Source organism: Lucilia cuprina, chromosome 6, assembly GCF_022045245.1.
Source record: "Lucilia cuprina isolate Lc7/37 chromosome 6, ASM2204524v1, whole genome shotgun sequence".
NCBI lineage: Eukaryota > Metazoa > Arthropoda > Insecta > Diptera > Calliphoridae > Lucilia > Lucilia cuprina.
The window spans coordinates 2,260,715-2,277,685 of record NC_060954.1 but is presented as its reverse complement, the minus strand read 5'-3'; the positions used below and the strand labels follow the sequence as shown (position 1 = coordinate 2,277,685).

At 27.8% G+C, this 16,971-nt stretch overlaps 1 protein-coding gene across 3 annotated transcripts in view; it reads left to right on the top strand.

The window, feature by feature from the left end:
• LOC111677383 (NAD kinase) overlaps positions 1 to 9,349 on the top strand; it is a 26,043-nt gene extending 16,694 nt beyond the window's left edge. For all 3 annotated transcript variants that reach the window (XM_023438487.2, XM_023438490.2, XM_023438486.2), the window contains exons 2-5: positions 6,262 to 6,579; positions 6,662 to 7,052; positions 7,109 to 7,366; positions 8,994 to 9,349. In XM_023438487.2, the coding sequence (XP_023294255.2) occupies positions 6,262 to 6,579; positions 6,662 to 7,052; positions 7,109 to 7,366; positions 8,994 to 9,287 (1,261 nt within the window). In that variant the 3' untranslated portion in view covers positions 9,288 to 9,349. The remainder of the gene's footprint in view (positions 1 to 6,261; positions 6,580 to 6,661; positions 7,053 to 7,108; positions 7,367 to 8,993) is intronic.
• The last annotated feature ends 7,622 nt before the right edge of the window (positions 9,350 to 16,971 follow it).

Genomic DNA, 16,971 nt, shown 5'->3' with positions numbered 1-16,971 from the left:
GTTGGGTTGCATATTTTTCAACTAATACATTCTCACGACTTAGGTTTTTGACAGCAGACTTAGGTTCTGTCACTCTCAGTTTCATTTCTATGTATACCTATTCTATGTTATCTCATTAATTTAAACCAACTACAGTAAAAACCCGTTATTATTATCTTCCATAAATAAATTACTAACCTTAGGCAACATTTTCAAAACCAGAAAAAAGACATTTAAAGAATTTTAAAACAATTTTTTTATTTTTGGTTAAAAAAAACTATGAATTTCGTACCAGTTTGTGCAAAGCGCCATTAATCTCAGCAACTTTTTGTTTATGTTTATTTTTTTATTTTTTAAAATAAAAGATAAATATCTTTTAATAGTTATGAACCGGACCTCTTTGTTAAGAATTTTATTTTGTGGAATAAAACCAAATTGTTTAATTTTTTTGTTTTATATAATTTTTTTTGGTTTGTTTTATACTACAAAAATAAAAAAGTTCTATTTACAACTTTCGCGTAGCTTTGGTTTTTTTTTTAAGTTTAATTTAATTTCTTATTTGTTTAAAATAAGCCAGCAAATGCAAATTTCTTTTAGAATTTTTAATTAATCAATTTTAAATAAATTAAATTATTTTCACGCGTTCTTTAAACTTGAAACAACAGACTAAACCAACTTTCATTAAATTAGACTTAAAGGTATTTTTATAGAAATTAATTTATTTAGTTTGCAGCAGACTTTGCTAAAGCTTGGTAGCGGTGTTTTTTTTTGGGGTCGTCTTTTAAACTACGGGTAATTTTTTTTTGCGGAAAATTTTAAGGTTTTAAGAAATGCATATAAAAGAGTGTTTAAAACAATTATCAATATTAACTTAAAATGAAATTTATTAACAATATAATATTAAGTTAAACTCTGTTTAACTGGTGTTTTACAAAACTGATGTTTATTGAAAATGTGTTAATTTTCTGAATATCTGTCTTTTATGTCAAAAAACCTGTCAATAGTCAAGATTATAGACTTATCTATAGTCAAGACTATAGTCTAATCTAAAGTCAAGCCTATAGACTTATCTAAAGTCAAGAATATAGACTAATTTGTAGTCAAGACTATAGACTTATCTGTAGTCAAGACTATAGACTAATCTAAAGTCAAGATTATAGACTAATCAATAGTCAATACTATAGACTAATCTCAAGTCAAGACTATATCTAATGTAAAGTCAAAACTATAGACTAATCTATATTCAAGGCTATAGACTAATTTATAGTCAAGACTATAGACTAATATAAAGTCATGATTATAAACTAATCCATAGTCAAGACTATAGACTAATCTAAAGCCAATCTAAAGTTAAGACTATGAACTAATCTAAAGTCAAGACTAGACTATTCTATAGTCAAGAATAAAGGCCAATCTATAGACAAGATTATAAACTCATACATTGTCAAGACATTGACGTATCTATAGTCAAGACTATAGACGTATCTAGAGTCAAGACTATAGACTTATCTATATTCTTGACTACAGACTAATCTTGAGTCAAGACTATAGACTAAACTATACTCAAGACTATAGACTAATCTATACTCAAGACTATAGACTAATCTATACTCAAGACTATTGACTAATCTATACTCAAGACTATAGACTAATCTATAGTCAAGACTATAGACAAATGTACAGTCAAGACTATAGACAAATCCATAGTCAAGACTATAGACAAATCCATAGTCGAGACTATACACAAATCCATAGTCAAGACTATAGATGTATCTATAGTCAAAACTATAGATGTATCTATAGTCAAGACTATGGATGTATCTATTTTCAAGACTATAGACTAATCTATAGTCAAGACTATAGACTAATCTATAGTCAAGACTACAGTCTAAATATTTTATTTCTTTGAGTGTAAGAAAACATTAACGATACATCGCACAAAAACTATAAATATTCAATTATTGAGAAATCAAATACTGACAACAAAAAAAAAAAACTCTTTAATATTAATACATTTTGATAAACCCCAGGGGGCACAATAGGGTTTAATGATCAAAGATCATTATTAAATAGACATTAATTAATAAAAGTACTTTGTCTACGCTATTGCATAAGTGCAGAAAACAAAAAATTTAACAATTATTTCTACCAAAAAGTAATTGCAAACAATTAATTAGCTATGAATTGAAATAACAGACAGACAGATAATCGAACAATAAAGAAATCTTATTAAATTTTCAACAGTTGAGGTTTGTTAATGATTTCCAAAAAACAAAATCTGTGTATAGAGAAACAGAATTACGCCTATTATTATTACAAAGAAAAAAAATGTGTTAGAGTGTCAAATTCAAAATACACAACCGCCTTAAAAGTTGCTTCTACTAACAACCCAGTAAAAACTTTACAGGGTAAGCAGACAAGTAATACTGGAGCAAAGGGTAAGTAGTTATTTGTTAGGCGAATAACTACTTACTGTCTTATTCATAAACATTTATCAAAGGTTTATACAACAAATTTTTGTATAAAAATTTGATTTAAAAACCTTTGATAAATGTTTCTGAATAAGACCCTTAGTTTAGTTCGATGTGTTCCATAAAAATAAGTGATTAGACCAACTCAATGCCCTATAAGACTACTTTTCTTAAATAACTAGTGATCTATATCTGTAGGATCTTCAGTGATCGAATTCTAATTAACACAATGAAAAGAAAGGAAATTTATAACGATTACATATTACCAAATAATGTATGAAATAACTACATTATTTGCTATTGAAACTTTAAATTATTTGCTGCAAAATTTGTAATGAAAGTTTTGTCAATTACAATTAATTGTAATTTACCAATTATAATAGATAGATAGATAGATAGATAGATAGATAGATAGATAGATAGATAGATAGATAGATAGATAGATAGATAGATAGATAGATAGATAGATAGATAGATAGATAGATAGATAGATAGATAGATAGATAGATAGATAGATAGAAAGGAAGAAAGGTAGATAGTTAATTAGTTAGTTTTATAAGTTTGTTAGGATACCCCTCGATCTACCCCTGTTTCCCATTTACTATACCAAAAAACTGACTTATGTACTTTTTACAAAACTTTCAATTTTTTCAAAACTATCTAACCATAACCTTTAAATCAACATAAATTTGAATAAAATACATTAAATTCAACTATTCTTTATCAAACTTTAAGGAAATGTTTTTAAATTCTACTCTTGAAACTAAAAAATAAGAGCTAATTGTTTGTTGTACTCATATTAATCGATTAACCAGTTACTCAATTGCAACTGTTTGCTTCATTCTCTCTTTCTAATGCATAATAACAACTGGGATGACATTAAGAAAGAAGCAAAAAGTGAATAACAACAGCATAAACAATAACAAATACACTTGAGAGTTGCCAATATATAAATAATTAATAAAACAGCATGTTGCTGTTTTATTATATTTTATTTTTGCTTTTCATAAAGTATTAGCAAAATCTCTTTGCTGCTCTCACTCATTCTGTTTTTTTTTTTATTTGCCTAAATAAATAATTATTTTATTTTTAAATACTATAAATGAAAAAAGTGGAAAAAAATACTAAAACTGAATTTTCAATTTCAAGCCAAAAAGGTTTATTGGCAATAAATGTTAACTTTATTTACCAGTATTAATGTAACCTTCGTTCATACCACACAAAACAAAAAAAGTTAAAAAGATTGTGAATTTTTATTTAATTTTTGTTATTTTGTTTTCATAATATTATTTATTATTTCAATCTCGAGACAATTTAAGTCGTGTCTACATATATTCAAACATTAATTTTTTTTTATTTAATACTGTTTTTTATACTGTATATTATTTAACTTTAGTATTAAAAAAAATTAAATAAAACACATTAAAAAATATTTGCTGTTTAGTTAAAATCTCGTCTCAATAACAACAAGCGCGCCTAACAAGTTCGGCAACTTGTTTTTTTTATTAAATTTTCATAAAAAATTCTTGAAAACGTTAAAAACATTTCAAACAAAAAAAATATATTGTGTTTTTTAAAATTGTTTACAAATTAAGCAAAAAAAAACAATAAATAAATATGTTACCCTTGCCTCGACGTCATCAACAGCTGTTGCAGGAGGCTTTTGGACGTGAATCTCCTGCCAGCATGGAAGAATATAATATTCATGGTGGCGGCATGTTAGAAAATGGTTTTGGTAATGATTTAAATTCCACTGCCAACAATTTGGAAAATATGTCCCTAATGGACAAAGTGCCACCGTCTTTGCGTATTTTAAGGTGAAAAAAAATTAAACAAAAATTATAAATTAAAATATTATAATATTTTTTAATTTAAAGGTGCGTCTTTTTTAGCCTTCTTCCACCAACAAACAAACGTACAATCAAACTTACACTTCGTTTATCTTAATAGTGTTATAATGTCAATATTATTAAAATTATTATTGTGTGTTCGTTTGTTCGTTCAATTTCATTGTTCACCTTAATTACGTGTTAGATTTTTATATAAAAAAAAATACTTTTACCCATGTATGCAAATTAGTTGTTTAGTGTTTACATTCTTAAATTTTTAATATAAATAAATAAATTTTGTTAATAAACATTGCAACAAGTTAACATTTTTGTACAAAATGTTTAAAGACGAATTTGAGAATTAAAGGAAAGACTTTAATTTGTTTATGCTTATAATTTTACACCTGTTCCCGAACGACTCGAGAATTAGAGGACAAAACTATCTTTAGACAGTTCCACTATATTGTCAATTTATTGGTTTATGTTGGTTGTCTCTCTCTAGACTATAGTTTAGATTATAGACTAGATTATAGAGTAGACTATAGACTAAACTATAGAATAGACTAGACTATGGACTAGACTATGGACTAGACTATAGACTAGACTATAGACTAGACTATAGACTAGAGTATAGACTAGGCTATAGACTATAGACTAGGCTATAGACTAGACTATAGACTAGACTATAGACTAGACTATAGACCAGACTATAGACTAGACTATAGACTAGACTATAGACTAGACTATAGACTAGACTATAGACTAGACTATAGACTAGACTATAGACTAGACTATAGACTAGACTATAGACTACACTCTAGACTAGACTCTAGACTAGACTCTAGACTAGACTCTAGACTAGACTCTATACAAGACTACAGACTAGACACTAGACTAGACTCTATACTAGACTCTACACTAGACTCTACACTAGACTCTAGACTAGACTATAAACTAGACTCTAGACTAGACTATAGACTAGATTATAGACTAGATTATAGACTAGACTATAGACTAGAGTAGATTATACTAGACTATAGACTAGACTATATTATACTAGACTATAGACTAGACTATATTATACTAGACTATAGACTAGTCTATAGACTAGACTAAGCTATAGACTAGGCTATAAACTAGACTATAGACTAGACTATAGATTGGACTGTAGGCTAAACTATAGTTTGAGATAGATACAAAATTATTGACTGGGCACGAGACTGAACGATTGAATAAACAATAGACTGGACTATGGACTTGACTATAGACTAGACTTTAGACCACACTGTAGGCTAGACAATAGACTAGACTGTAGACTAAATTATAAACTATTTAAATTCAAAGTCTTACATTAAATTAGCAACTTTCTATTTCCAAGATTTCAAATTAAGTACTAACTGGAAAATTTCGTAAACAATGTTCCATTTTGTACTTAATTTTATTTGAATTCAAAATTATGTACTAAATTTTAGTTTAATTTAGAAATTTTTAATAAATTTTTAATTTTATACTAAATAAAAACCTGCAGTCGTTTCAATACTACATGATACCTTAATTGTAATTGATTTAATTAACAACATCATTAAATTGATTAATTAATTTAACGATTTAAACAACTATTTTAAGAAATGTATTGGTTTAAACAAAAAAATACTGAGTCGAAGGCTTTTAAAAGAGTAATTGTGGCGATCGTTATTGATTTAGTTTTTATTTAAATTACCCTCATTAAATTACACGTAAATGTTTTAAAAATCTTAAAAGTTTTAACAAAAAGATTAAAATATTAATTACACATTATAAAGGAAATGTATTAAATTAAAAACAATAAACTGTCACTTTAAGATCAATCATTTTAAGTATAAGACCCTTTAAGGCGAATTTTAAAGCAAAATCATTAATTATGAAAGATTGTTATAATGATTTGCAGAATCTTAAAAGACTTTAATTTTATATTATTAACAAAAAAAATTTTTCATCCTCAGGCGCACACGAAGTTTAAATGCCCCCTCACCTTTTCAACAATTTGGACCATGTGGACGTATAATGAAAAATCCGGCCATGGTTATGCAAATACAAGACCCTGCCAGTCAGCGTCTTACCTGGTACAAACCTCCGTTAACGGTATTGGTTATAAAAAAAGTACGTGACTCTATGGTGCTGGCACCATTTGTACAATTAGTTGAATGGTTGGTACAAGAAAAACATATGGTTGTGTGGGTGGAATCAGCCGTCTTAGATGACCCACTCTTACAAGAAGATAAGAAATTTCAATCGGTTAAGGAAAAATTGGTAACATTCAAGTAAGTTTTTATTTAAATTTATATTTTATGAAGAAGAAATGAAATTAATTCGTGATTATTTTGTTGTTGTTTTTCTTAACAGAGATGGTCGTGATGATTTAACAGATCGCATAGATTTCATTGTTTGCTTGGGTGGTGATGGTACTCTTCTGTATGCTTCTCTTTTATTTCAACAATCTGTGCCGCCTGTCATGGCCTTCCATTTGGGCTCTTTGGGTTTTTTGACACCATTCCAGTTTGATAATTTCCAAGAACAAGTTACAAATGTTTTAGAAGGTCATGCCGCTTTAACATTGCGCAGCCGTTTGCGTTGCGTTATCTACAGAAAGACAGATCGTCGTAAAGATTCCTCCGAACTGACGCCACAATTGAATTGCAGCATGTCGGCAGATAGTGGTGTATCCATGGATTCCTGCTCGGGTATACCAACGGTGGGCAAAGGTTGCTCTAGAACACCTTCCACAAATATATTGGTAGGTTTTTTTTATTTTTTTATAAAATGTCATTCTGATGTGTTTTTGTTCTCTAGGTTCTAAACGAAGTTGTTATTGATCGTGGACCCTCGCCATATCTAAGTAATATTGATTTATTTTTGGATGGCAAGTATATTACTTCGGTGCAGGGTGATGGTTTAATTGTTTCCACACCCACTGGCAGTACGGCATATGCTGTGGCAGCTGGTGCCTCTATGATTCATCCATCTGTACCCGCGATTATGGTCACACCCATTTGTCCACATTCTTTAAGTTTTCGTCCGATTGTTGTACCTGCTGGAGTTGAACTGAAGGTTGGTGAAGCTAAATTTTATTTGTCGTTTTAAATTCTTAAAATTTCTACTAAATTTTTAATTTTGTTCTAATTTTGTCTGGTAATAACTTTCAATTTTAAATATGTACTAAATTGTTTTGTCTTGTACTAAATTTTCTATTTTGTACAAAATTTTATATATTTTACGAAATTTTCAATTTCCTACTAAATTTTATTTTCATAATAAATTTTTTATTTTGTACTAAATTTTAATTTTAAACTAATGATTGGAATAAATTTTCTACATTATTTTCCATTTTGTACTAAATTTTTAAATTTATTCAAAATTTTCACTTTTAATCTTGTACTGAATTCTTGATTTAGTACTAAATTTGTGATTTAGTACTAAATTTGTGATTTAGTACTAAATTTGTGATTTTGTACTAAATTTGTGATTTTGTACTAAATTTGTGATTTTGTACTAAATTTTGGAGTTTTTTATTTATTCTAAATTTTATACTCAATTTTAATTTTTTTAATTTTCAATTATTGTTATGATTTAAATTTTGCACTAAAATTTCAATTTAGTACTAAAAATTTAATTTCCTCTAATCCTGTAATTTTGTACTAAACTTTCAAATTCCATACTTAACTTTTACAATTTTAAACTAAGTTTACAATTTTGTACCAATTTTTCAAATTTGTACTAAATTTTGAATTTAGTTCTTCACTTTGAATTTGGTACAAAAGTTTTGGTTTACAATTTTGTACTAAATTTTCCATTTTCTTCTCAGAAATTTTCATTCTTTCTTAAATTTAATATTTTGTATTGAATTTTTTACTTTATTTTTAATTTAGTACTTAATTTTTTAATTCTTTACAAAATTTTCGATTTAGTACTAAATTTTAAATTTGTTTCAAATTTTATTTTCCAGCATATTTTAACATTTTGGAAAAATTTTTCATATTTATACTAAATTTTTAATTATGTACTAAATTTCTTAATTTATTTTTAATTTAGTACTTAATTTTCAATTTTTAACAAAATTTTCAATTTAGTTTGAATTTGTTTAAATTTTATTTTCTTACTAATTTTAAAAATTCTGCACTAAACTTGTACTAAATTTGAAAAATTTGTACAAAATTTTATTTTTGTACTAAATTTTCAATTATTTACTAAATTAAAAATTTTATTCTAACCTTACTTTTAGTACAAAATTTAAATTTTGTACCAAATTTTTTACTTTATTTTTTTAATTATGTACTAAATATTTTAATTAGTACTAAATTTTAAATTTTGTACTAAATTTTAAATTTTGTACTAAATTTTAAATTTTGTACTAAATTTTTAATTTTTTACTAAATTTTAAATTTTGTACTAAATTTTCAATTTTGTACTAAATTTTTAATTTTGTACTAAATTTTAAATTTTGTACTAAATTTTAAATTTTGTACTAAATTTTAAATTTTGTACTAAATTTTTAATGTTGTACTAAATTTTCAATTTTGTACTAAATTTTCAATTATGTGCAAAATTTTCAATTTTTTAATAATTTTTCAATTTAGTACATTATTTTCCATTTAGTACCACATTTTCCATTTAGTGCTAAGTTTGAAATTTTTCATAAATTTTTAATTTTTCATCTTTCCATTCTTTTTTCCTCCAGATTTCTGTATCACCCGACAGTCGTAACACCTCCTGGGTATCCTTCGATGGTCGCAATCGACAAGAACTGTTTCATGGTGATAGTTTAAGAGTTACCACCTCCATCTATCCGGTGCCCAGTATATGTGCTCAAGATCAAATATCCGATTGGTTTGATTCTTTGGCCGAATGTTTGCACTGGAATGTGCGTAAAAAGCAAAAATGTTTAGATGAACTGTCGGACTTGACCGCTTCAGGTTCTGAGGATACTCTAGATGAGCTGGAAAGAGGCTCCGATTCTTTGTTAGATAGTTAAACAAAAAACACATTAATAATAAACATAATTGTTAAACAATTAAACAACAACAACAACAACAAAAAACACTATTATAATCATATTAAATACATACAATTTTCATTAAAACTAAAACAACAACAATATGTTTACTAATTAAGGAAAACATTTAAAATTTAAAAGAAAATACATTTATTATAGAAAACAAGCTGCAATATTAAATAAGCTTCAGTTGGTGTTAATAGGTATAAAAGAAATTAAATTAATTAATAAAAACTAAACTAAAAAGCTTAAATTACTAATAAATAAAAAAAGCTTATAAAAAACAAAAGAAAGAAAAAGAAATTGTCTTAACTGTAATTGGTCTTAGAAAGCAATGATGTATTATGTTAGAGAATAGCGTTAAATTGTAATAATGTTTAATTGTTGCCAATTAGAAATATTAAAAAAAAACAAATAATTGTAATGAAAAGTTATAAAATGAACAAATATTTTTAGTAAAATTTTTACAGCTCAAATTTGTTTTATTTTTTCAAAAATTTTTTGTTACAAAATGTTGCAAACATTTTGGTGTTTAGTTTAATTTGTTATTAAAAAAACTAACTAGTATGAAAGACATTTCTGTTTAAAATTTATTATCCCAAAGCTTTTTTTAAAGAAAATTTTTGATTATTGGTTGAAACTTTCAAGTTTTATTCGTAAAACATTTGGCTGATTTGTAATAGTTAACTTGTTTAATTTATTGTTTAAGGTTTTTTTTCTTTAGTTTTAATATTCACCTATACACACACCCACACACACCTACACACTCTACTTAAAACTACATAAACAAAATAAAACAATAAAATATTTTTTTATATATATAAATATTAAACGTTAATCAATATTGTATTCAAATTTACTTAGGTCCTGTTTTTCTACTAAGTTTTACAATTTTTTAAAAAGATATAAAATTAAATAATAAAAAAATACTCTTGTTTATAAAAAACTCAAAAATTGTGTTTGTTTTTTTTTCCAAAATGGAATTTCAAGTTAAAATATGCCTTAAAGTTGTCAGTATAATGTCCAATAATATAAAAGCTTTTTGTTAAGCAACTAAGCCTTAAAGTATGCTTTTATTTGTTATTTTATTAAGAAACAGTGGTTCTTAAATTTTTGTCCACAATAAATGGAGAAAGACCTACCAAACTAAATCAGTCTTTTTTTGCAGTATTTGTATCAATATGTGTTCATTATAATAAAATATTAAGTTTATTTTGGTGTTAATAAACATTAGTAAAAACACTTACCATTCAAATTGTTTATTTAATACTATTCCATCCAATAAAATACACAATGACACTTAACACTAATAACCACTTATAGTGAGATTTCAACTGGTATTGCTGTAAATAGAAACAGAAAAGTAAAGGTATTAATTGATAATTACTTTACAAAAACAAAGTCTTTTTTACGACAATAGAGTAATTTAAGGATCTGACTATAGACTAGACTATAGAATAGACTATAGACTAGACTATAGACTAGACTATAGACTAGACTATAGACTAGACTATAGACTAGACTATAGACTAGACTATAGACTAGTCTATAGACTAGACTATAGACTAGACTATAGACTAGACTATAGACTAGACTGTAGACTAGACTATAGACTAGACTATAGACTATACTATAGACTAGACTATAGACTAGACTATAGACTAGACTATAGACTAGACTATAGACTAGACTTTAGACTAGATTATAGACTGGGCTATAGACTAGACTATATACTAGACTATAGACTAGACTTTAGACTAGACTTTAGACTAGACTTTAGACTAGACTTTAGACTAGACTTTAGACTAGACTGTAGACTAGACTATAGACTAGACTATAAACTAGACTATAGACTAGACTATAGACTCCACTATAGTCTAGACAATAAACTAGACTATAGTCTATAGACTTAACATAGTCTTTGGCAATAAAACTTTATTTTATAAATCTGCTTTACAAACTAACTTCCTTAATATACATGCAAGGATTAAATAGATATTTGCAATAATTTATAGTATAAGTATTAGTTGATACTATAAGCAGTAACTATCATGTCCTAGTAAGGAATGCAAGAAAAAAACACACACACAAATGTAAAACAATAAATCATTCTTCTATAAAACAACATAAAAAGGGAAATAATCATAAAATTAAATCTTAAATCTACTTAAGAAACACACACACATACACGCATATTAATATTACACACAAAAGACAATAAAAAACACGCATACTAAGTTAAAACCAAATACGTTTCCGTTTCCTGTTCTAACCACATAACATGACAGTTGGTATATTTTGAGCAAAATGATTTTCTACATGATAAGCTGCTGTTTTGTAGCTTTTATACTTCTTTTTCTTTTAAATTACTTACAATTTATAAAAGAAAAAAAGTGGAAAAAAAATTTAACACCTCATCAAATCTATTCAACACATTAACATCCTTGAAGAAAACGGAAGCAAAAACAAAAAATAATCAAATAGAAAATGGAAAACAATAAGATCTATAAAATTTAATGGTCATGTTAATGATGTGAGTGTTTGTGTGTCTGTGTGTGCGTAAACATTTTCTGCTTTTTCTACTCAACCAGCAACAAGTGGATTTGTTTTTTATTAGCAAAATTTATTTCCAACAACAACTAAAGCAGCAGCATCCAATTTATTATCCTGTTAACTTCTAATGTAACACATTTCCCCTTTTGTATTTTATCCTTTCTCTCTGATTGGCAGGATAAATTTCTAAATTAAAACACGCCCTCTTTGATGCTGTAAGCGATGTCTGTCAAAGCGCAGGCGTTAGATTTTTATATAAAACAATAACATTTTATAAAAAGAATATTTAAAAAGAAATAATATTTTTTTTTTTTTTGGTTTTTTTGTAAAATAAATTTTGCAAAATTTACTAAATAGATTTATAGTTAAATTATATTAAACAAAAAATCAAACAAGTGGTCAGTTTGGAACTTAAATAGATTTGTTAAAATAATAAAAGTTAATTTTCTAAACAATTTGTTTTTTTTTTTCTTTTAATTATATATATTCGTATGTAAAAGTAATATCGCACGAATTTTTAATAAAATTTAAAAATTATTTTTAGTTCTGTAACTTTCCTTGTAGAGGAATTCACTTTTTGAAGTAGTCTGGACTATAGTATGGGTTATAATCTGAACTATAGTCTAGTCTAGAGTAAGGATTATTATGTGTCTAAAGCCTAGACTATTACATAGCTGATATATAATTTTGTCTAGTTTATACACTGGAACACTGTCTAGTCTCTGGTCTGGACTATAGTCCAGTCCATAATTTGGACTATAGTCTATAGTTTGAAGTATAGTAGTCTGGACTATAGTAGACTGTAGTCTGGGCTATAGAAGACTTTAGTCTAATCGATAGTCTAGTCTATAGTCTTGACTTCTATTTAGTTTTTACTCTAGAATAAAGTCAAGTCTTTAGTCTGGCCTATTTTATGGTCAGGACTATAGTTCAGTCCATAATTTGGACTATAGTCTAGTCTATAGTATAGACTATAGTCTAGTCTAGTCTATAGTATAGAAGTATAGTCTGGACTATAGTAGAATGTAGTCTGGACTATAGTAGACGGTGTTCGGGCCTATAGTCTAATCTATAGTCTGCGCTATAGTCTATCTGGACTATACTATAGTCAATGGTTTGAAGTATAGTAGACTGTAGTCTGGGCTATAGAAGACTTCAGTCTGGCCTATAGTCTAATCGATAGTCTGGGCTTGTGTATTGTCTATAGTCTGGACTATAGTCTAGTCTATTGTCTCGACTTTTATCTAGTTTTTACTCTAGAATAAAGTCAAGTCTTTAGTCTGGCCTATTTTTAAGTCAGGACTATAGTTCAGTCCATAATTTGGACTACAGTCTAGTCTATAGTTTGAAGTATAGTTTAGACTATAGTAGAATGTAGTCTGGACTATAGTAGACGGTGTTCAGGCCTATAGTCTAATCTATAGTCTGGGCTATAGTCTATCTGGACTATACTATAGTCAATAGTTTGAAGTATAGTAGTCTGGACTATAGTACACTGTAGTCTGGGCTATAGAAGACTTCAGTCTGGCCTATAGATAGTCTAGTCTATAGTCTCGACTTTTATCTAGTTTTTACTCTAGAATAAAGTCTAGTCTTTAGTCTGGCTTAATTTTATGGTCAGTTCATAATTTGGACTATAGTTTAGTCTATAGTTTGAAGTATAGTCTGGACTATAGTAGAATGTAGTCTGGACTATAATAGACGGTGTTCTGCCCTATAGTTTAATATATAGTCTGGGCTATAGCCTAATCTATAGTTTGGGCTATAGTCTAATATAGTTTGGGTTATAGTCTAATCTAATGTATAGTCTATACTATAGTCTAAACTATGTCATTCTGGGCTATATATTGTATAATTCGGACTAAAGTCTAGTCATAATCTGAACTATAGTCTTATCGATAGACAGGTCTATAAACTAGGCTACTGATTAGCCTATAAACTGACATATAGTCTAATCTATAGTCTGGACAATAGTCAATTCTATAGTCTAGAATAAAATCTAGTCTATAGTGGAATCTTTTATTCGGACTATTGACTAGTCTTTGCGCTAAGCTATGGCTAGAATTTTCTATAGACTATAGTCTTGATCATTGTCTATACTACAGTATAAAATCTGAACTTTAGTCTAATATATAGTCTGGACCATAGCCTATTGTCTTGATTAAAGTATTAAATATAGCTAATAATCTGAACTTTAGAATATAGACCAGAAATTCTGAACCGTAGTCTAGCCTATAACCTGTAGAGAAAGTCTGTAGAGCGAGCCTCATACCCTTCTGTAGTTTATTTTTTTTTGCCAGGTCTTCCTCGCTAAATAAAAATTTTGTGTTTAACAAAAGGACATTTGCAATAATTGCCATGGAAATTAAAAGTCTTAGAAAAAAATTAAGAATATTAAACCGATTTAAATAAACAGCAATAAAATTACCAGTTAATATAAAATATTTATTTAATAATTATTAAATAAATATTTTATATTAAAGCTTTTTTCTTATACTAAAGCTCTTTAAATATTTTGCAATAAAGACAATTGAAATATTTTCAAACAAAGATTTCATTCTTTCTCAAAAAAAGTATTTTATAACAGGAAATTAAATTTATATGCTTGACTTCCTTATACGAACAAAATGTCCTGTTATATTCGATATATCTTTAGACACATGCTAACTGTCAAACATTCAGCAAGAGAATAACTTTTTGTTTTACCACAAAATAGAAATCTTCAAAGAGATTTAGTTTTAAACAAAAATAGATAATATTTTTGCTTTTTTTCAAATAATTTAAGAAGTGTAAAAAGTGGTCAATTTTGTTAGTTTAATGTATAATCTTTGGCTAATAATAACCAGTATTTAAAACCTCTTCCTTAATTTTTGTTGTACAACAAAAGCTTATATGAATATGAATATTTTTACTGCAACTGACATGACACTTCAAATTTGAAAAAAAGGTTCTAAATAAAACAAGAAGAATCTTTGGTATTTAAAAATTATAATAAAATAATATAAATGGTATTGGGGACATTTTTCATATCCTCATACCATTCACTTACCCATACATATTCGTAAAATATCGATATTATCCTGCTGTATAAAATATTTTACTCTGTACCACTTAAGTGTGAGTGTTTATGTGTAAGCGTTCTAAAAAACAGGGAATGTATTTTAGACCAGGCATTAATCCAGACTGTAGACTAGACTACACTCCAGATTACAGACTAGACTATCATCCAGGCTATAGACGAGACTGAAGTCCACGCTAAAGACTACATTATAGTCTAGACTTTAGACCAGACTATTGTCTGGATTATACACTAAAACTATAGTGACTATAATCTGGACTGTAGTCTTGACTATAGTCCAGACTAAAGCTTTGACTATAGTCCAGACTATAGCTTTGACTATAGTCCAGACTATAGCTTTGACTATAGTCCAGACTATAGCCTTGACTATAGTCCAGACTATAGCCTTGACTATAGTCCAGCCTATAGCCTTGACTATAGTCCAGACTATAGCCTTGACTATAGTCCAGACTATAGCCTTGACTATAGCCTTGACTATAGTCCAGACTATAGTCCAGACTATAGTCCAGACTATAGTCCAGACTATAGTCCAGACTATTGCCTTAACTATAATATAGTCTTTAGCCTAGACTAAGACAGACAGTAGACCAGACTATAGTCCAGTCTAAAGACTAGATTAAAGTACAGACTGTAGAATACACTACAGTCTAGATATTAGACTAGACTATACTCCAGACAATATCTAGACAAGACTATAGATTAGTGAATAGATAAGAGTACGACATTCTTAGGAAACTAAGTTCGATATTCGAACTTTGCCAAATAAAAAGTACATTTCAATACCCTCCCCCCTTCACTCTTTCAGCTAACATTTTCCTACATCCACCAACAATGAAAAAAATGTTTTTTTCATATCATTTTTATATCTATAAAATATGACAAATTGCTGTTACTGATGGTGTATGGTCTATTAAGTGCTGCTGCCATGATATTCATGCTACTAATGCTGGCTTCTCGGTTTATGCTACAAACACCAGAATGTGGTGTAGTTATTGCTGTTGTTCCTGAATGTTAAAAGTGCGAATGTGTGTGGCTTGTTATTTTCAGTTGTTGGAGTATTTTTTAAGGGTTTATTTCTCAATTATGCCTGCCCTGCCTATACTGCTGCTATGTATGTCTTAAGCTTTTATTTTACCATTTGACTTTATTTCAATTTTTCTTGTAATTGTTTTTGTTGTTGTCTAAATGCTGTATGGGGTTTTCTTCTAGTATTTGGTCTTTCTTGATTTCTAACATACGCAGGGTGTCATTATCAATTATTTCTTTTTTTTCCTCTATTTTTCCTTCTTTTCACTGTTAATGGAATTTTGAAAATTTAATAAAGTCTTTGCTTTTCCAACTTTATTGTGCTCTTTTTTTCGAAATCTATGAACAATTTTGTGTGTGAGTGTTGTAAATCGTGTATTGTTTGAAATTAGTGGCAGTAGTGCGACGAGCGCTTGAGAATGTTGTTGGTTGGTAGTTATTTATGAAAGTGTAAAATGATTATTACATTTTTATTTTTTTTTTCTTTTTAATTTTCTACGTGACAATTGATTTAAGTAATTCCACTGGTCTTTTGTCAGTGGAATATTTAGAAGGTTCAAAAGGGATTGTATGTTTTCTTTAGAATCAAAATTGGAGAAATGAGAATATAGAATAAAAAGGAGTTCCCAGGACTATAGACTAGACTATAAACTAGACTATAGACTAGAGTACAGACTAGACTATAGACTAGACTATAAACTAGACTATAGACTAGACTATAGACTAGACTATAGACTAGACTATAGACTAGACTATAGACTAGACTATAGACTAGACTTTAGACTAGATTATAGACTAGACTATAGAATAGACTATAGACTAGACTATAGACTAGACTATAGACTAGACTTTAGACTAGATTATAGACTAGACTATAGACTAGACTATAGACTAGTATGTAGACTAGACTATAGACTAGACTATAGACTAGACTATAGACTAAACTATAGACTAGACTATAGACTAGACTATAGACTAGACTATAGACTAGACTATAGACTAGAC